The sequence below is a fragment of the Epargyreus clarus genome, unplaced genomic scaffold (assembly GCF_041222505.1).
Source record: "Epargyreus clarus isolate Ecla_fem2 unplaced genomic scaffold, WU_Ecla_fem_2.2 ptg000014l, whole genome shotgun sequence".
NCBI lineage: Eukaryota > Metazoa > Arthropoda > Insecta > Lepidoptera > Hesperiidae > Epargyreus > Epargyreus clarus.
In genome coordinates, this window is record NW_027332222.1 from 7,015,340 (window position 1) to 7,038,037 (window position 22,698).

The 22,698-nt window shown below is 34.9% G+C and overlaps 3 protein-coding genes across 5 annotated transcripts; 2 read left to right on the forward strand and 1 right to left on the reverse strand.

Annotated features, from left to right (window-relative positions):
• The first annotated feature begins 1,238 nt into the window (after positions 1-1,238).
• On the forward strand, positions 1,239-21,108 carry LOC140747339 (uncharacterized). 3 transcript variants are annotated; one of them, XM_073079730.1, is made up of 17 exons: positions 1,239-1,659; positions 9,919-10,050; positions 10,411-10,607; positions 11,132-11,273; positions 12,849-12,942; positions 13,692-13,871; positions 14,254-14,418; positions 14,877-15,042; positions 15,448-15,594; positions 15,964-16,182; positions 16,475-16,709; positions 17,442-17,582; positions 17,661-17,777; positions 18,135-18,327; positions 19,022-19,264; positions 20,162-20,350; positions 20,761-21,108. In XM_073079730.1, exons 2-17 carry the CDS (start codon positions 9,920-9,922, stop codon positions 20,926-20,928), a joined length of 2,727 nt encoding a protein of 908 aa, XP_072935831.1. In that variant the 5' UTR covers positions 1,239-1,659; position 9,919; the 3' UTR covers positions 20,929-21,108. The 3 variants fall into 3 exon arrangements, with proteins under 3 accessions (XP_072935831.1, XP_072935833.1, XP_072935832.1); XM_073079731.1 differs by lacking the exon at positions 1,239-1,659 and adding an exon at positions 8,251-8,274; XM_073079732.1 differs by lacking the exon at positions 19,022-19,264 and having other exon boundaries at positions 1,248-1,659.
• On the reverse strand, positions 3,973-7,794 carry LOC140747342 (GTP:AMP phosphotransferase AK3, mitochondrial). The gene has a single exon (XM_073079735.1). It carries the CDS (start codon positions 7,261-7,263, stop codon positions 6,610-6,612), a length of 654 nt encoding a protein of 217 aa, XP_072935836.1. The 5' UTR covers positions 7,264-7,794; the 3' UTR covers positions 3,973-6,609.
• LOC140747343 (aspartate aminotransferase, mitochondrial-like) lies at positions 9,228-9,905 on the forward strand. The gene has a single exon (XM_073079736.1). The coding sequence runs from the start codon at positions 9,240-9,242 to the stop codon at positions 9,498-9,500; it is 261 nt and encodes an 86-aa protein (XP_072935837.1). The 5' UTR covers positions 9,228-9,239; the 3' UTR covers positions 9,501-9,905.
• Positions 21,109-22,698: the final 1,590 nt, after the last annotated feature.

Sequence of the window (22,698 nt, forward strand, 5' to 3'; positions counted from 1 at the left end):
TAATGTATTTTTATTATATTTTCTATTTACTCAATTACATTTTTTTTCAAGCCGAAATTTATTTCTCAATATGAACATGTATAAAGAAAATGCTCAAGATTTTCTTTACTGTATTTCGGGCGTGTACGCACTCCGCCCTAAACCGCCCAAAAGTGTTCCGTAGGGCGGCAACAAATTTCCACGGGCGGGCCTGGTACTAGGATATTAGGAGTTTGTAGAAGTTGTAGTATCTGGAAAGTAAGTGAAACAACAAAGTGTGACTGAAAACGACATATAGGGGTGGCGGGGTTTTCACGCATGCGCAGTAAAGTAACAAACTCACCCCAGGAGTGCGAACGAGGGGTGAAAATTTGTTTTTGTTTGTATTTGCATGAGCTACGTATAAATCAAAAGTTATTAAATATAAGTACGGACAAAAATTCATCAATCTTTTCAGTATATTTACAAGTACCAGTAAAATATTACATAATATGTTTTCATTGAATCCAATAATAATTAATTTGCAAGGTTTTAAATTAATAACTTAAGGATCGTATGCCAGCCCAACTTAACTTCAGGTCCAAGGTTCTGAGGCTTCCGCACGCCATTTACTCTCGAAATGACGCCTGTGTTGACGTAATTTCATACTTACATGTTTTACTTTACGTAACACGTACGAAGAGCCTCCGCGACATTTCACGAGTTGGGGTCAGGGGATGGGGTATAGAGCCTTGGGAGTACGGTGCGGCGTCGTGGTCGTGACGCGACGCCCGATGACGTCACTCCCGCGGGTGGCGCGACAGCCGGCCAGGGTAGTCACCCCCCAGTGAAAGTCAGAGCGTCAGTGTAATTCGGCCCGACGAGGACGCCGCACGTCGGGTCTCCGCTAACTCTATGTACGCCGAACATATAACCTAAAAAATATACGCGAAATTGTTTCAAATAATACACACTAATTTCCATCAACATGTGAGCCTCTTCCTAACTATGAGTATATTAGTCGAACCTATAAAATATCGCAATACCCGGAAATGTAAATACCCTTTTGCCGTGGCGCTGGATATGGAATTAGTGTTCTCTCCCTCGAAATCATTTTACCAATTGCAATAAACTCAAAGACTAAGAACTTTTAATTGAGTTGGGTTGGGTTCCATTTAAAATTACAATAAAAACATTGTACAAATTAATTTATTTACGAACATAACTAAACCAAACATTCCACATAGCAAAAGTGTAATTTAGAGGAAATTCTTATTATTTCCGAAAATAAATTTAATTAACGAATAGTCAAATAACTGACACGCTAAATATTGGGAATATTTGTAAAATGTGACCCAATGTGCGAGTGTAACGGGGACTACGACTCCTGTTAACCCAAGCTTTTTATTTACAATCTAATTTCAGCGCCTATGCACGAAAGCAGCTAAAAATAAAACGGGGTTCGCGCGCCCGCGTCTCGCCCGCAACCGACTCGGGTTTTCTCTCACTAGTCATACTATTTCTGTCTATAATAAAGCAATAAGACATTCTACATGCTGAAGAAATTAGGTGATCGACTCCCGTGTAGACCATGAAAAAAGTGCGAAAGAAAAAAACCGTTTGCCGCGAGGCGAAAGTGACTATTTAGTGTTTGCAAAAAGTTTTTGTTCCCTTTTATTACGACGCACCGTTACAAACAAGGTGAGACCGCTTGTATCATCTTTTTATACTATTCTGATCATAAATTTTGTATAAGCTAGTCTATAACGTAGTAAAACAAGTATCCATTAAATCTGATTTTCCTTGACACAATTTTCCCGGCTGCTGTTGACGATCTCACTGTCAATGACCAACATTTTTTTAAAAAATAGTGTAGTTATATTACTATTCCACTACTGGGCCCAGCTTTCCACTCAAAATGAGATTTAGGTTACAATCCAGCTCGTTGACCAAATTCGAATGAGTACCTAGATTTCACACACTTTTACAAACTTTATGAAGAACTATCATACCATTAATGAATAAGTGATAATTGATTTCTAATACGCTCATGGCTTAGATGTGCGTGTCGGTGACTAGTATCTTAGTAGACCCTATCATCATAAGTCAGTCAGCCTAACTTTTAGTCTCTTACTCCTTTTACTCCATAGAAAAATAAATAAATTCTTAGTAATATTTTAGTGTAGGTATATTTCCAACTGCTCTACTCACAGTAAACTGATTTATAAAAGAATAACCTGGAAACTTTATCATTAGGAGTATGCTTTGTTACTAGGTCAATGGAGTATGCACCCATTTTTTTTACTTTTTCAAAATAAAAAAAAAAAATCAACCACCACACAAAAAACTACCACCACTTCACAAGGTGTTTCGTTATGGAGAAGAAGCGGCGAAAGAAACTCCATAACACACATCTTTAAAAAAAATGGATTTTACAATGTTAAACTTAACCTAATAGTACATGTGGAGCTGGAACTACTTCAGACCACACCGTTTTGTCAGTCAAATAATCACTTAGTTTATAGTACGCTTTTTTTTTCCTTCATAAAACGTATATAAATACTAATCTAGCATATCGATGTTCTCTTTGGTTACAATAGAAACTCCATACGATATATTCGAGGCTACATTATATACTCAGGAGCTGAACTACAATAAATAAACATTCCAATCACTAGGTATTGCTATCTTCGTAGCTAGGGGCTGGCATGAAGGACATCTGCCCTTGCTCCCCATTGCTGAACGTGTACAGAGAGCGCATTTTCACATTATCGACAACATCAAATTAAACTATGAAATTTTTATTACAATGAAACGAGAATTGATTGAATTGGTTGAAAAGTTGATCGTCATGTAAGGATTACGTCCTATCACACGGAGTGTTACGATGTTTACCTACAATGTTCAATTATTTATTCACACACGGGCATTTGCTTATTTTTTATATTTTAAGTGTCATTTTAAAACATTTAATAATTTCATCAGTAATGAAACGAAAACATATGAATGAGAATAAAAATTAATACTTTCAAATGTACTTTGACATTTGATCGAATATTTTTTGATCAACAACGATTTGATCATTCTGTGTTTTTAACTTTATGAACTTATCTATACTAATATTATAAAGAGGAAAACTTTGTTTGTTTGTTTGGTTGTAATAAATAGGCTCAAAAACTACTGGACCGATTTTAAAAATTCTTTCACCATTCGAAAGCTACATTATCCACGAGTAACATAGGCTATATTTTATATGAAATATATTTGATACATAGATTTTGAGGCGGTACAAAGTTTGCCGGGTCAGCTAGTGTTATATAAGTATGGAAACTAATTTTATGATAAATTCATTTTTTTTTTTTATTTTATTCAATTTTAAACTATGAATATTATAATCTTTGTTACTCGGCTGTGATCTGTTTAATTTTTTTCTAGGGATGTGCCAAATATTCGTTTGGTATTCGGTATGTTGCATCTTTTTTGCTATTTGTATTCGGCCGAATTATTCAGTTTTAGTGCCGAATATGTTCGGTTCGAGTATTTCTATTTTCTTGTATACACGGCATGGTACAGGACTATAACACAAAACTTCTTATATAAGATTTATGTTATATTATAAGTCAAACTCAAATCATTTATGAGATAATATGTTGACTAAAGCTAATAAAATAAGGCAATAAATTTCAAATCAATATTTATGTTGAAAGCTAAAGTTAACACATTTATTACTTAATCTATAGTTAGTATAGTCAACATTTATTTTAAACCTAAACGCAGTATTTATTTTTAAAACTCAAATCAACATTTTAAAGTGTGGATGAACACACATAATTGGCAAATTAACAATAAATAAATGGTAAACCGAATAATTCGGCCGAATATTCGGTTCGGTAAAGGTTAAACCGAATATTATTCGGTATTCGATTATTCGGTGAAACCACCATTCGGCGCATCTCTATTTTTTCATTAGAGTCTGGAGTGGGTACTTTAATGTGTTAAATTGAAAATCCATCATCAAATTAGAACCTTTATTTCATTTCCTAATTTAAACAAAACATATGAACAAAATACCTACAACAAATAATATATAAATGTACCTACCCAATACACAAACTCATAAAAAGTACAGAGGATCTTTAAAATACTGGTCATGCGGTCATACCAGTATGTTTCTACAACAAACATATAAAGAAAATAACGGTTTTGTGACCAATAGAAATTGCAAGATTGTGAAATGAATGTATAATTTTAAAATCTACTTATAACTAGTTACAAGAAACAACAGTAACATTTTTAATTGTATATATTTTAAGGCACCATTTCTAATTACATTTGCAACACCATCTATCAAAGTATTTATCTTCTAAAACACCCAGTACAATATAGTTAACAATTAATCAATTTTACTATAAATATGTATAATAAATATGTTCACATAATACCTATAAATTTTCAACATACAAACATGGATTCGTTAACAAGTTGCTGAAACCGCATACAATACTGTAGTTTTATCTAATTGAGAAGGAAAATAGTATAATTTTCTTTACATATCAATTCAGAAAATTGAAATTTAATATTAGTATTATTATCTTGATTCTTATATAATCCTTTACTGTCCAAGGTAAAAAATATCAAAACGATAAAAAGGGAGACTACAAAATTATAAATGACTAAAGCCCGTGTGTTTCCTGAATTTTCCTTTAACATTGAAGCAACAATATTTAATTTCTAATATGCACACAAGAAATTTTAGGAAAATACGTTACAAAATTAGGTATAGTTTGGCGGGGTGGAAAAGGTAGTTTGCCTTGGCCAGCATATTTTAAGGACGGCAAAATCTTAGGAATTACCGTTTATCGTATTATATCATTTATATTAAAGCCTTATCAACATGCTTTTGTTCGATATTTTAGCAGGCGGGGAGATTACAAATCCAAGCATTTGGGGACCTATTCCGCCCGACAGCTGAAACCCACGATTATAAATACAGCTTTCCAATGTACGAAGAGCCATAATGTGTCTGATGATAAAATACAAGGATTTTCTTTACTACAATAACTATTTCATTCTACATCATTAATTTTGTTATACAAGCTGCTTTACAAAATAGGAATGACATTAAAATATGTAACATAATGATTATAAGCTGCGAAATATAGGTACATAAAATTCGTAGACATTGGGAGATAAGGTAAAAGAAGATTGACTAGAAAATAATCCAAACTAGGAAATTAATGGACATTTGAAGCACCCTGTAATAAATACTGGACATATATGTGAATAGAATTAAGTCTAAAATTATGTCCAATTATTATGAATATTTTGCCACATTTTTGGTATTATAGCTAAAAATGGCACTCATATAACATTTTTGTACAAGTAATGTAGTATTTATCTAAATAATTGCACCATAATTTTTTCCACTGGCATTACAGACTACACATTAAAGACATAAATAGGAAATAAGTACAATAATAAAAATAGAAAGTAAAACATTGAAAATACATAAAACTTCTAAAAAATTAATAATAAAATAACATCATCATTTCATTGCACCTAAGGAATCCCTGGGTGCCACAGACACACACAAAGACAAGAATAAACACCCACACAGGGCAGAAAACTAAATTCATTATTTAAATATATCCATGGGGATCGCAGCCACCCATAGCAAGAAAAGCTATGACTGACATATAATTTATATATTGTTACATTAGACTACCACTATAACTATCTAATGGAAGACAATATACTTGAACTATATTGGTTTTATATTATAAACATGAATAATATGATCGGCATAAATTCATAGACAAATTGATATAAGAAACAACATATGTATGTAAAGAAATGTCATTATTTAATCCAGTCTTCTAACTAATTCGGGGAAAACAATAACAAGTTTAAAAGAGTACACACATATTAAATATAAAGCAATCTAAATAGGACATATAGAACAAACATTAGTCAAAATAGTTAATTAACATTACATGAAACAATAGTTCATTATTAACACTTACATTTAAACTAAAATAAGAAGTATGATATTAAAATTGTGCCTTGATTTGTGCTACTTCTTTCTTAAGTTATACTTCTGTTTCCACATACGAAAAACAGATCAGAGTGTTGGCGAGCTAATATAACACATACATTTTTGTGAAAGTCGAATTTGCGCATGCCACTGTACAACATAATTTATTTATATGTTACATTGGTGTTGATATTTATTTACTTTCATGTACATACAAAAATTCTTTGAATACACTTTTATTTTGAATATGCCATAGAAGTCTAACTTCTTATATGGATATGTGAGTACATGCACACATTTTAACTCTCATTGCATCATACATACAAGATATGTCACAAAATAAACATGTTAGATCCCAACCCAAATATAAAAGATAAATATGTCAGTTGTGATGTCCATCACCTTGTAAATATGTATGTAAATGATTATAGTATAAGTGTAAAATTTCTCTTATCTAATATAAAAAATATTTCCCTTATCCTATTCACTTCTCATGTGACATGTCTCTTGTGATTTGTATTTGAAAACGTTTCTATATTGAACCAGAAATGATTTCTTGTCATTTTGGATAGCATCATCGTCATAATTGATTGAAAAATAGTTAATACTTATATAAATTAAGATAGAATAGGATCCAAGTAAGCTGTAACTTTTGGCCATATTTCATCTGAGGTGCGCCCTTCAAATTCCTTGAGAATACCCTTCTTCTTATAAAAATCAATAACTGGTTGAGTTACACTTTCATATATTTCCAGCCTCTTCTGTACTGCTTCGGGCTTGTCGTCAGGTCTCTGCACCAGATCTTCACCAGTCACATCGTCTTTACCCATAACTTTTGGTGTGTTAAAACCAATATTGTATACTCTCCCTGACGGAAGATGAACCCACCTGTTCTTCACCCTGTCAATGATCACTTCAAATGGCACCACTAAATTTAAAACAACATCAACCGGCTGTACTTTCCAAAGAGCATTTGCCTGTCCAATTGTTCTCGGGAAGCCATCAAGCAACCAGGGCTTATTGTCTACTTTCTTCAACTCAGTGATCATGAACTTTATCATCACATCATCGGGAACGAGCTTACCTTCATTCAAGTACTTTTTAACCTCCTTTCCCAGTTCAGTCTGCTTTTCTATGTGATCTCGTAACTTATCCCCACTGGACACATGTTCGACGTTGTATTTCTTTACGATTCTAGACGATATCGTTCCTTTTCCAGACGCTGGAGCTCCCAAAATTAAAGTTTTTAATAATTTAGCCTTGTTCGTCATTATTATTTACGAACACTGACCTTTGACTCGCGTGGACTTTGATATTGCGGTTCACACAGAAGCTACAAATGTGTTCCGATCGCGTCTCACGTACGACTGGACTCCCAAATTAAAGAACACGACCAAAAACGAGTTGATAACAGATAGTCGTAACTGATAATATTATTCTTCTTATCGAATAACTTTACACCACTATTTCGGACAAAACATAATAAAAAAACGTCATTATACACTTAAACTACTTTGTGCTTCTTACATAATTGTCACCGTTTTCATATGATTGTAATAAAATTCTGCGTATGAATATTATTTAGTTAAGATTTAAAAATTAAATTAAAAAACAGTCTCTGTAATGTTTTGACGAACTTACTGACAATGACAACTTAATTAAATTGTTTTTGACATAACACAGCTGTGCCGAAACGTTTGACAACTAAATTTCACAGATTAATAACACCAGTCAGAGGATAAATGTCAAACAGGCCTCGAAAAGTTCGAAGCCACGAATGCACCGGCCGGCGGACGAACACTCGATGCCAACCGGCTAAATTTGTCCTCTTCGGTGCTTCTATTAAATTCTTGTTTTGTGAAGCTATAAATGAAAATAGCCATATTGAACCGATCTTTGGGTTTGGCTTATTAGCAGCCCGCTTGGTATTAAATAACGACTTACGTTTATGTATAAGTAAACTAGTGTAGAAGGGATTTTGTATTTTAACTTTTCGTTGCTTAATAATTAAGCCCTTCTTAACACGCCACTCTTTAACACGTCAGTTTAAGACGTACATTACGTACTTATAAGTTTAAAAGGACTTCAATGAAAACCGTATTCTAGGGAAAGATCATGGATGAAAAGGAAAAGAAAGAAACAATAATTATCAATTTATTTTAAAGAAATACTATTCATATAATAAATATTTACTATTTACATTAGATATTCACATTTTATCCGTCGAGAAACTAATTGAGTGTCTTTCTGAAAAAAAATCACGTCCATTAGTGGACCTAAAGGTGGGTAGATAGTAGATTAATAATAACTACCTACTACTATTATCAAAATACTTCGAATTAGAATTATATTTTATATTTAACACTTATAGCAGATTTTTAAGCCAGTTACGTGTAAGCGACAGCCCTACACGTTAAGGCTGCATCGCGCCAGCCCTACACCGTTCTCACGCTGCATCGTGCTTGCGCTGCATCGGGCCTTCGCGGAACGGCCAACGCTGACGAGGCGCGCAGGTGGCCGTCCCACGCGCGGGTGGCCGTCCCACGTACAGGTGGCCGTCCACCATGGAATCAGTTCACCTCCATCGCGGAAAGTGACTCGACCTATCCCATCAATTTATTTTTTTAATTTCATTTTTGTTAAAACTTGTGTAAAATTTGTGTTAAATTTAAATAAAAATTTAATTTGTTCGCGAAATAGACTGCAATTATTTCCTCGACGCCCAGCTCCCATAACTGGCGCAGTCGAAAGTTCCCGGTTTGTGCGTGTTTCGGACTATCGCAATTAAACGAGGAACCCATAAGTGGCGCAGAACCCATAACTGGCGCAGTCGAAAGTTCCCGGTTTGTGCGTGTTTCGGACTATCGCAATTAAACGAGGAACCCATAAGTGGCGCAGAACCCATAACTGGCGCAATCAAAAGTTCCCGGTTTGTGCGTGTTTCGGACTATCGCTATTAAACGGGAAACCGAACCATTGAACGAGATCCGGACGTCGGGGAACCCTGCTCAGCTCGCTACATCCGAAATACGATGTGCAAGTACGAGATGGAGCTAGTACTACATTGTCCCGCATTGGCACCCTCCGTCTACGCCTAGAATTCATCACGAAGCATTATGCGAGGAAAAAGGAGATCTGGATGCCCACGCCCATGTGGGGCAACTAAGATATCTCCAAAACCCCCGAAAAATCCTGCTTCACGCGTGTGCCCGCAAACCCACCGGCTTCGACCCGAAATTCATTAATAATGGTGCACACCATGTACTCCAGCCCGCCGCTGCACGGCGCATGTCTCGTGCAGGAGATCCTCACCGCGCCTGACCTCAGGAAGCAGTGGTTACCGGACGTGGAGCTGATAGTGGACCGCATCATCGCGATGCGCACGCAGCTGCGCGCCGGCATCGAGGGCGCCGGCAAGAAGAACTCCTGGCGACACATCGCCGACCAGATCGCTTCTGCTTCACCGACCTCAATCGAGAGGACAAGAAGGCCGCAATATTTGCACTAAACGTAGGCAAATAGTTGCTCAGCTGGGGCGGGAGAAGTTACGTGTAAGCGACAGCCCTACACGTTAAGGCTGCATCGCGCCAGCCCTACACCGTTCTCACGCTGCATCGTGCTTGCGCTGCATCGGGCCTTCGCGGAACGGCCAACGCTGACGAGGCGCGCAGGTGGCCGTCCCACGCGCGGGTGGCCGTCCCACGTACAGGTGGCCGTCCACCATGGAATCAGTTCACCTCCATCGCGGAAAGTGACTCGACCTATCCCATCAATTTATTTTTTTAATTTCATTTTTGTTAAAACTTGTGTAAAATTTGTGTTAAATTTAAATAAAAATTTAATTTGTTCGCGAAATAGACTGCAATTATTTCCTCGACGCCCAGCTCCCATAACTAGCCGAATAATATTTGTATTTTTTCTTTCAGAATGGCTCTTGTAATGTTACCCTCTGACCTTCCCTGGTGGCCCTCCGTGCAGCGCCATTTAAAACACCTGAACCTGGCCTCATCACCAAGCAAACTGACTGCCAATATGATGAAAATACACGATATGTGCAAGTTAGTAATGAAACAATATACATAGTATAAACGAAGAAGTAAAATTCAAACATTAATTAAACCAAATTTATTTATTCCATAAATAGGTACACAAAACACAAAGACCTTCCAGAAATTTACCCTTTCAAATCGTTCTATGAAATATTAATGTAAAAGGAATAGCTCTAAATAGATTGTTGATCTTTACTTCGAGATGTTCATTAATATTTCAAAGAAACAATTAAACCTTACTTACCTGTTACTTGATAGGAGATTATTATCTAAAAATATTTACTATAACCAGAGTAACCTTTGATAATAGAAATTTAAAATAATTTTGAAGCACCTTACCTAATTGTAATTTTGTTATTTCGACAACAGTATAGGAATAGATCCAGATGACGACAACAAAGATCCTGACTTGATGAAAGGCCTAGAACAGTTTTTTGATGAAGAAATGACTGAAGAAGAACGAAGAAACTTCTTAGACAACACCATTAGGATCATGGTGAACAGAGCGCTTCACCTAAAGCGATGGCGGCCACCTAAAGGACTTATGTTTAGTTTGCAACAACAAAGTAAGTATCCAGTTCATAGTTCCACTTCATTAAAAAAGCCTCAGTTAGATTGACGGCTTTTACTTGACCGGGCGTCGAACCCGGAACCTTCTGGTGTTCAATCGATATGAGGACTGTAGCCTCACGCATCATAAAAGGAAAAAATACATACCTCCGAACATAGAAGTTCTATAACCTTTTTCGAAGTCGGTAAAAATAACAGCAACGCACTTTACGCGCTTAATAAAGCTCCCTGAAGGCATACCTAATGAGACTACTCTAGAGGTCGCTCACCCCACGGCCTATGTTTTCTAACTTTGCCCTTAAAAGTAATTGCACTAACCCTTGCCAATATACTTAAGTCTACACTGCTGTTAATGTTGTATTTAGTGTAAACTTCCTGTTACTTTGACAGTATCTACAATATTTTATACTAATGCTTCATTCAAACATTCAAATTCGTTATTTATATTGAAATCATACTCAAATATGTTTAGTTGGTACATATTGAATTACTTACTTTATAAGTATATTTTTGTTTACAGGTGACGTAACAGAACTAGACTACAATTTTATATCCTCTCTCATCGCCCATGCATTCTTTTCAACTTTCCCAAAACGGACGCTCAAAACTCATCCCACGTTACAAGACTTCAATTTTACGCATTTTTTTAAGAATTTACACAGGTAAATATTATTGAATATTGCCCTTAGGTATTTATGACACTGTATTTACGTACACTTAATCTTAATTTTGTTATTTTCTCAATAACTTCTTCTCTTCTTCAATAATTTTCTGTTCGTCGATGGTAGGTATGAGTTAGTGGTCAAACTGCCATTTTCTAATCCTCTGAAGAGTCTTTATGTTTGAAGACCAATCCATTTGAAGTTGAACTCTGCAACTTCAAATCAAAAACACTTCGATTAATTTTATTAGCGGCACTCGTTGCTCGCTCAACTTGTCGTTGGGGCTTCCATTATGCCTATATATTATGTATATGCCACACAAGTACTTACTGTACCTACATATATACCTTATCAACACATTTAGGTTACCTCTACACGCGAAACAAAAATAAAGAGCTCTTAATTTAATTTTAGTTATTTATACATACCGATAAGTTAATCCCAATAAGTGAATCAAACATCGCTCGCGTGACTGATTTATTTTTGATAGCATTTATTAAAAAACACTATGGTATTTCTATTCCAATTTTATTTTTTTCGAACTACTTAACTAAAATAAGTAGGAAACTAACTAACACGCGAAAATAAATACCTGAAAACAGTGAAACAAAATACCTAACTACTTAATCAAATTACTTATATTAACGGTCAAACGCGATTCGTGCTAAGTATTAGGGTCGTCTGACCCTGGGCGCCTCAGGCGATAAGCGTATAATTTAATTATAAAATCTGCTAGAACGAGGTGAAAATCAATAAAAATATGGGTACCTATGTTACCCTTAAATAGGTCAAATTCGGCTTATACCGTTCTAGTTTACTTAACCGATCCTATAGCTACGACAGATACCTATATGTACGTGATATCGATTTACCTAATATATGCCCCTAATACCTAATGGATATTAACCATTACAGAGATTTTATATCGTATATCGATTTTAAACCAATTGGAGTAAGTAACCGCACCCCTGATAAACGACTATTAAAGATACACCATGACATAGAAATCTTATCGTGATATAATCTAAATAACCCTATGAAAAGATAAAAATCTTTAGGTTCATTTTAACATATTATAATTATAAGTAAATACCTACCTAGATTTATTTTATTAAAATAAACCATCGACATTAGCAGGAATCAGATGTACTTACTTACCTACTGGTGCTACTAATAAGACCGGTGTATAAAGTGATTATCGTTAAATTTGAAGTTGGTAATTTTTTTCGAGAATTAACTGACATACGAGTAGTACTTACATACCATACCACTTTATATTTCTTCTTTATATGAGTAGTGTTCGTTCTACTGTGGTCTATTTAATAGTAAAGTACACAGTCACTATAATGTACTATAAATATCCCAACACAATTCACAACTGTAGCAAAACATGTATAAGATTTACGTATGAAGACCTCTTGTTCAATCCAAATTTGTTTTTAAATGTCCATGGATCACAGTGACCACTTAAAATAACATAAAAAACCTCATGTCTGGTATCTACTTTGTCTATTATAACGAAATTACCCACCGTTTAATTATTATTATAATAATTTTAACTTTTACTGATTTCAGGAAATCCCAAAGGAATAAATTAAAAAGTTTACTACATTACTTTGAGTGGTTGGATAAGAATAGCTGTGAAGGATCTATTAAATTAAGTAGACAGGTATGTTAAACCTACTTATCATGTACGAATTGCGATCTTTCAATCAATGTGAGTTGTCAATTCTCTATGTTTTGAAAATTTACCGTACATTGCTACCAAGATACACTATTTTTATAAATAGAAATTATGAAGAAATAAAACGTAATTCATTAATTATGTCCAGCGTAACTAATTCCGCATTCAACTGGAACTATTCTGAATATTTCTTAATGTGTAAAACAACATATTAACTAAAGTAAATAAACAGAACAGAACAAATGAAGACTTCAGTACGTAACTCCGCACTTATTTTCTACATAATATTCGATGTACAAATTTTCTATCAATGACGCAACTGACGATGTGAATTGATTGATACCAGTTCGATCCATTAACATTGAGAGATTAAATGAGTATAAATAACTATGTTTTATTTTGTATTTGAATAGTAAGATTTACACATGATTTACTGGCAAAAAGTTTACATAATATAATGTTTATGCTTAGCATTCATTTAAATATTTATAGGCTCAGAATGCTCGAACTCACACCTCAAAAATACTACTCCACCATTGCAATGGGATCTTACTTCGTTGCATTTTAGCAAAAAGGAATTTTCTGGCTACAATATGGCTTTGTTTACATATTTAGTAGAAACGGTTGCATGTCTAAGGCCACTTCTTGAAGATATCAAGCTTTACTTGTTCCCTTACGAAGTATAGGAGCTTCAATTGGAACATTCTGATTTAAAATTAGTAAATCCTTTGAAGGTAATGACGTCAAAGCAATGGTTAACGATAGAAGACTGGCTGGAGTGCACATTGCCACTCTGCAAACTACTAGTACGGCACGAGGGGCGGCCGGAACGCTGCGAGAACGACGAGGCTATCAGGGTCTGTTTCGCTACCAGCAGGGTGGGTGGAGATACCCTTATCGACGGTGACTCTCAGGTAAACATTTTAATTAAAAACATAAGACAAATGCATATAAGTAAGATTGACCGTAAAATCAATAAAAAAATCTGATTAAAAACATACCGCTACTCGAAAATCTAGACACGCGGAAGCGGGTCAGCCAAGTTCTTAAAAAAAGATTACTGTCGACTATATTATTTTTAAATACTACTCGAAAAATCTCATATTGTTAAATGTATGTAAAGGTAACTACGAGCGTAGGTAAATATGAGAAGAGGGGACATTTCCAAATCCTTTAGCAAAATATTTTTATCGAACTGTATACCAACTTAAGCAACAGAGTTGAATTCACTTTTAGAGATTAAATTTAAAATATTTTTGATATAAAAATTCATTTGAATTTCCATTATGTTTACAGGAATCGCTGTCAATGTTTATGATGCCCGAACTGCTACCCGCGATGCTAAGCGTGGAGGCGTTGGAAGACAACGAGGTACTGAAAGTAGAAGGCGTCAGGATGTTCAGCAGAATTAGCGACAAAAAACAAAAACCAAACGTGGAACTACTCTCCGAACCCAAGACGGTAGGTATAGGACGAAATATAAATAATGTCAAAACAGTAGTGCATTTGGCCATTTTGGACCGTGTACAGTCAAATCTAATCTCGACCAAAATGATAATGAATAATAAGACATAAGGCATCTGAATAATAGTAACTAAATTTGTACGTTAAAAATCTCCATTTCAAAATTCGTCGTTAACAAGACATTATAATAAATAGTGTTAAATTTTATACATAACACGAATCCACAAGACAAGCCTACCTACTCTTAGTAACATACAGTACTCTTCTCTAGAGACAGCTAAAATATATACATAAAATAAAAATTGACAAACTCTTACACATAAAAACAATTCAAGATAATAAGTAACACGTTACTCTAAAATTGGCGATAATAAATCATGCAGAGAGAAATGACAGTACAAATGTAGATGAAATCATGATTATATGAAAAACATTAAAAGATCTCGCTTCTTCAGATTACCGTTTGTCTAATGGACGCGGAGGACTACAGTGCACTGCCACTAAGCCAGTGGGAAGAAGACAATGTACTCAGAGAACTCAACAAATGTCTCCTCGCCTTCCAACAAACGCCTATGAAGAGCCGCGAAAATCAGAAGCTTGAAAGACGACTGTCACCAATCGGTACGTTATGATATGAAAGGAAACTAAAATTCTCGTAGACGTAAATGTACAAGTAATTATGAACTAGAGATAACGAATATTTGTAACTAACTCCAAATATAGTTATCTAAGATTTTTTATGATAATGGTCGTAGGTGCGTTGCCGATACTGAAAACTAAACTAGAACACGTAGTAAGTCTGCTTTTCAAACCGAACACTAGAGCACACAAACACTACTTACTTAAAATAAGCTTGAAATGTGACGACAATGTAGCCTTAATAGAACCACAAAGAGCTCTACTATCTTCAATAACGGCCCAATCCCGATGGTTTTAAAAATTCACCAGCAAAATTTGCTTCAAAAATGTATGATCACCATTTCTACTACTCAAATCTAAATTACAGTTGCATGATATCGATTACAGGTGAATCAACGAGCAACACTCCACCAGAAGTGGAAGCTACCGTCATGATAAAACAAGCGTCTTCTTGTAGCACTATCAACAGCTACAACAGCAGAAGTCCCTCTCCGCTCAACTACTGTGCAGCTACCCTCAACTTGAGCGATCCAAGTAAATAAACATGATTTTTATATAAGACTTCATAAGACTAGATGAAAATTGCATAGAAACTGCTGCAGACAGAGAAAGAGAAAAAAAATGGTGATATGTTTTGATATCGCTTGAGTCATTCATGGCAAATTAGCATATATCGTGTTATAAATTATCTCCGATAGAAATGCTGGGAAGGAACCCAGAATAGACGATACCTAAGTTTGTGTTACCATGGTATTACCTAAACATCCCATATCATCAGATTAAGATATAATATGGTATTGTAAGCAAATGTATTTCCACTCTTACCGTGCCCCTATCTTTGATCTTTATCTCATTGACGCACATCGATAAACATACGTACGACATAATGAATGTTTCTTCCAGGTGTAGAAATATCGAAACGGAAATGCTGGCTGTCTCCTGACGCTGGTACACTAAACAACCGTCGGGGGAGGTTCATTGTACTGGGATCCTCTGGAGAATGTCTGCCTGTGACCAGAAGTCCAGCGCTTGCAAACCTCGAAGCTCAAGAAGACAGCCTCTACTCTAGTTGTAACTCTAGCGATGACGAATACCACAGTGCCAATGATAGTTTTGACTATGGTAAGTTTTGATATCACAATATCTTTCTTAAAAAAAAACATCGTAAATAAATCTTTACTTTAAGTGTATGATAAGACGCGTGACGTCATCAGTTATACCACTTTAAAATTTTGAAATACTTATCAATGGTTTGCAGTCAGCATTTTTATATTTATTTTTATTGATCATGTAATTTCTTACAAATTTAATTTAATGTAAGTCCTAAGATTTGGAAAAGAACATTTATTTCCTACCGCACTTAGATGGATATTAACTTCTTGATCAATTGCCCATAATCATTTGCTGATTACAGGAAGCGAAGACGAAGGTAGAGGTGAAAGCGCTCGTCCTAACTCATTCCAGTATTCGAAGGAATTGTCTACGGAAGAACGACGTCTAAGCTTCGCTGATCGTCTCCGGGACGCTCTTCGTAGGGAAGCAGAGCAATCTTGCACGACCAGTACTACTGGAGATTGGTCCACTGACAGTTCGAGCTATGCTGTCGGCATCAGCATATCTGGAGCTGGACTTAACGATAATGATATAAGGTACCTTCCTCACGTAGAATCTACAAGTTCCATATCATTAAATAACAAATCATATCGTCGTGGAAATTTTAAAGCATACCTAGTATTCATAAATTTATTTTAACGACAATATTTAAAAAAAAAACGACAGTACTAAGAGAACTTGCAATAAAACATCACATAATCTGATTCATAATTAGGTGTCCAAAATGTAAACAAAGAAATGTCACTGTCAAAATTGACATGAAACAAAAACTTTAACAAACTCAACAAAAAACGAAAATTTAACAAATATACACAATTTAACAAACGCGTTATGTGAACGAGAAAACATTCGAGTTCGATCACAATCTCGAAAATTATTAATAATATCAGTTACGAAACTTAAAATTGACAGCACAAGAAATGTCTTGGATTTCGGTTGTGTTACCATTATCACATTTTAATTTTCTACCATAAACTTTGTTTTTTATTATTATTACTGTAGGGATCGAAATTGAGGTGATATAAATATTAGAAAATGTGAATTAATCTTAATTTATTTAGATTATTATTTTATTATCGTTGTATTACTTTAATATCGACAAAAATAAGAAACTACCATTTCTAACGTATTTTCTTGATAGGTCAACACCTTTGTTTACATTTTGGACACCCAATTATGAATCAGACTATAGTAAAATATCAATAAGATCTAAGACAAGAATAATTGTGGTCCTTCGAACCAGATTTTAATGAATTCCAATATTTTAGGGTCAAACGTGGCGGATCCGTTGGATTCGTTCTCACAGAAAAAGAAACTATTAATAATGGAAACTCTCCGACAAGAAATCAGATACTTGGAAGAAAAGACACCGGAAACAGCTCCAAATATAGTTTCAGCACTGAGTATACGTATGTAACCTATCTTACTAATATAAATAATTTATTCAAACAATATTATTACTCTAACTTGTAAACTAATATTTTCAGATCGGAATTGGAGGAGGTATACGAACAATTTAACCAATGGCTGAATGATCCTATAGTTGACAATGAGAATGAAAACAAGAACCGAGAGTTAGATTCCAGAGATTTAGCTGTTATAAGGTAAAAACATAATTTATTTACAAGGTAACTCTACTTTGAAGGTGGTAGAACCCTTTATGGTTCGACTCCGGCGGCACCACCACACCTATTTCTGCCTAATAATAACAGTATTGTACGTTGCTGTGTTCTGATTTGAAGGGTGTGGTAAGGGTTGTGGTTAATCCTCAGAGGTAACGACGCATCTGTGGTCACCACATGTCTAATCTTATCTGGGGTTGATTACAGATGTCCATGATCGGCAGTAGACACATACCATCATGTGGACTGCATGCTCGTCTGCTACTCGTATATTTAAAAATATATATCATTACGAACCTTTAAACTTTAATGTATAACTAACCTCTCCCCCAACGCTAGATTTGCAGGCTCCCTATTGAAGCGTACTTTAAGCGAGTCCATGGCAAGTGGCGCTCCCCCAGCGTCGGCAGAAGCAGCTGAGTTATACGGGCGGGAGTCACGTGATCGCATCGGCCCGCGCCGTCTCGCTCTCGCAGCTCGCTCCCTCTCGCTCGAACTCGCCCGACAACGCCACCGCCTTGCTGCTCACCTGGTACGTTAGTCGGCGGAAACCATTAAATTATGGAGTTTCATGTGCCGTATCTATTAATGTATTTATTTATTTGTCTTATAGGCAATTACAAAATATTTCTGTTATCCTTTATTCCTGTTCTTTCCCATGCCATCCAAAAAATATATTTATTCCTGAAAAAATTTTCCTCTTTACCAAAAATTTTCTAAAACATATTAAAAAGTATTTACACGAATTATTATTCTTTATTTCACTTCTTTAATTCATTACTTTTTATGTTTAATCATGAATTTTGAGTTCAGTATTTCTCTGATACAGGAGCGAAATATAGATATTGGTTTCCAAATTTCCGTACGCTTTTAAATTAACTTGATTCTGTAAATAAACCACCATAGACGAGTGCGTTTCGAACACCATTACTAACATGGCTTATACCTTGAAACTTTATACTAACTAGGTACCTGGCTACAGATCCTACATCCCTGAAGATGTATATTGTAAGTTGTATGAGATTTTCGCTTATTTCAAGTAAAATGCATCCTGAGCAGTATGTAAACGTCCCATAACCACACCAATTACTTATAGTATGCAAATTTAACTTGTAACTTACGATGTACCTGATACAACAATGAAGTAATTGCCAAACAAAAATAACAAACAAACTGTGGAGAAGAAACCTTAAAGTATCAAATTTATAGATTACAATTTTTGACAGAAACGTAAAGTAAAAGAGTCGATACCGGAAGAGATATTAGAGGAGACGGAGGCGACAACAGCTACAGTAGAAGAGAAAGAGCCGGTTACAAACGCAACTTCATTGAATACCTCCACAGAGACTAGTTCTTCGAAATCCAATAAAGCTAATACTAGGAAGAAAAAGCTTAACTGGGTAGTAGACATGGTCGTGCAAACGATCGAAGAATGCGAACCCATCACTATTAAAGTAAAGAAACCGAAGGTCAGACACAGTCTTGTCTGTCGCTAATTTTCAGAGTCAACCTGACCTACTAACGAACGCACTGTACCTATTGCACCTTTCTGCCATCCTTCCATTTAAGCTGGGACTTGTCACTATGTTGCACGGTTTGGTGTTGATGTCTAACTTCATAAAACACGTATGTTTCGTCAATCTAACACCGGACAATGGCTTAAAGTGTTCAAAGAAAACTATGAGTGTTCATGAATTTCGCTACGTTTCAGAAGACATTCAAATTGAATCTTTTAGCATAGGACTCGCGAGAATTTACACGGTAATAGGTGAGCCTATCTCTAACATGTTGTAAGTCACTAAACTTGCTCAATAATAAGATGTTCAATTCGCATAATAATTTAGTTTTGCCAATTACGTATCTATAGAAATAAAATTGTATTAACGTCTCTTAACGCTACTTAGTTAATTAATTTAAAATGAAATACGCTAATTTTGTTTTTGTAACAAATTTTTGCCTATTCAAAATATTTCCCTTTATTTTAATGTTCAACGATACATTCTAGTTGTAAATTACGTTAGATATCGCAGGCAAAATAATAAAGTCCATATCTTCCCAATGGAAGACATATTTATAATTTCTAGTGTTCCATTCTTCCGTACACTCAGAAGCCCATTAATGTCCATAAGTCTGCCTAGAAGGTGGGATGTATTCTTAGTTACCATTGAGTGTGATATACCTACATTTCGTGGTCAACATCTAAAGTAGTGAGGTGACAGTTTTCCATAATTATACCCTATTCATAATGTCGTTAATATCACATACTTGTATGTCTACAAACACTCATGTATTACTACATTAGTGTGTCCATGGCATCTCACTACACGAGACAGTCCAAAAAATTAACGAATTTCTTATTCCATCAGTTAAATGAGCTGGCGTACAAGATAGTGTCGGGAGGGTCGTGCAGACCTGTTGCTACGGGCAACTGGGGCTGCGGTCGGCGGCAGCGTGGTCACCCTCAGCTGAAGCTGATTCTGCAGTGGCTGGCTGCTAGCGTCGCTGGAGTGCCCGCACTCATCTATTACACCTTTGGGAATGAGAAGTTATTCAAGGTAAAGACGTTAGATTTTCGCATTACCAATTCTATATTAGGTACTTGTTTTTGAAATCCTTTATTGTATTTTAAAGAATTTACATAACAAGGTTAGTTAAAGACATCATCATCATTGTCATTGTCATAACTGTATTTTATTAATTCAGTTTTAGCCTGTCACAATAATAATAATCACACAATTTCTATCAATTCAATCAAGCCTTAAAGTCCACTCTTACCCATTCCTAGATCTAGTCCTTCTCTCATCTCCTTCATAATTATCATCTTAGTTCTATTAAACATTCACGGCATTACAATAGATACGATATCACCATCTCTCCCAGCGAAGTAATCTGTCAAATTATTTATAAAATACATACATTAAAATTGTGCCTTACTTTAATGATCCTAAAGTAATGTTTTTTTCAGCTGGATACACTAGTAAGAGTACTTGTGGACAGAAAATGGACGGTGGGCCAACTTGCGCGTGCGGTGTTGAAGTTCTCCCGACAAATTATACACGAACCCCACGTAATCCCCGACAATCATTCGCTCTTCGACGAACTTATTGGCATAGAAAAGGTACCGGACGATTAGCGAAAGAAGCGGAAGTGAATCTTTAAAGAATATTTGATATTCGGCTTATGGCGGGGCTTTACTTAGCCTTGTATATAGATTACTTATCTACTGGCTTTTTTATTGCGTAATATTGGCAAATGCGGCACATAACAAATACACGTTTACACACACACATCAAGCGAATCGAATAAAGATAAATTTATACAGGGTGAATCTCCATAAAGTGCACATATTGAAACAGGTAAAATTAAACCGCATTTTGTCGACAAAAAAAATAAAAAAAATATTTTTTTTTTTTTTGGGTTTTACGACCTTTTGAAGTTTTTTTTTGGAATTGTGCACCTAAAGTAAATAAATCGCTATAACTTTTGAACTAAATGAGTTATAATGTTCAAACAAAAATTACAATGAATGCCAATTATAGGCCCTACTGATCCATGAAAAAAAAGAACTTACTTTAATATTTTTTTTGTCGACAAAATGCGGTTTAATTTTACCTGTTTCAATATGTGCACTTTATGGAGATTCACCCTGTATACCGATGCCGTGTGTATAATACCCAGGAACAGACTAAATATTATAGGGTGAAGCGATTCTAGCATATTCTGCTCTGCAAATACTCTTCGCTAAGTAAGGGCCCGCCATCAGGAGTTGTACATAAATTGCGCCACACAATTTTGAAGGGTCCATAGACTTCATAAAGTTCTAATATGACGTGACAAAGAGGATAGATAGGGGTCACAAAACCCAAGATACGTGACGTCATAAATTATAATAAAATATGTATTATAAATGTGATATCACAACGTAGACAACTTATAAAATTCGTGTGGCTTAATGTATAAATGACTCCTACCCTGGTATATTCTATCGTGGTTATTTCCAAATTCTATTCGCCTTGATTTATCCGTCATAGGATGTCTGTATCTTATTCAAATAAGTTTATAATGAGTTCTTAAAAATAACTAAAGACTTATGCACGTTTGAGTGAACACGGAAATAATTTTGGATCGCTGCGAAAATGTTCGACCGAAATGCGCCTACTTTATAAGCCGGTTTACACTACGAGTATTTCGATCGACGGTATAATTTGCTATATTATGCGTAGTATTGCATACGATATGTATATACAGTAGTCTATTATAGACTTCTGAACCAACGCAACTTACACAGTTACAAATTGCTGTTATGTTATACTATATCTAAATTAATCAGCAATTATTTGAGTAACTACACAAGTCTATAAGTCGTATCTTTTCAGAAAGTTATTAATAAAACTTATTGATATGCATCGGTTTGCTTGAAATTCAGTTCTTATATAAAAAAAAAAACTATTTGAGTTACTACACAAATCTATAATTCGTATCTTTTCAGAAAGTTATTAATAAAACTTATTGATACGTTTTGCTTTAAATTTTCTTGTTAAAAAAACTTGTTAAAAAGCAATTTCGGTCGAACATATATGTACAGTTATACATAATATACATAGTTTATCACTAATCAAAGTTTGTTTGATGCATTTATAATTTCGATTTTTTTACTTAAAATAACTTCAAATTTTAATAGTGATGTGATTTCGACAGCTGTGTCTTATTTACACGTTTGTGCTCTTTAGATAGTGTTTATGAAATAGTTACATGAAAGCAATATTGTTATATAAATTGAACATTAAACTAATATTACGTAAAATATTTTTGTACAAATTATCAGTACAATTATTAAAATTTGTATGGTAGAGTTTTTATGATGTCACTACACTAAATATGTACTTAAATATATTACTAAGCG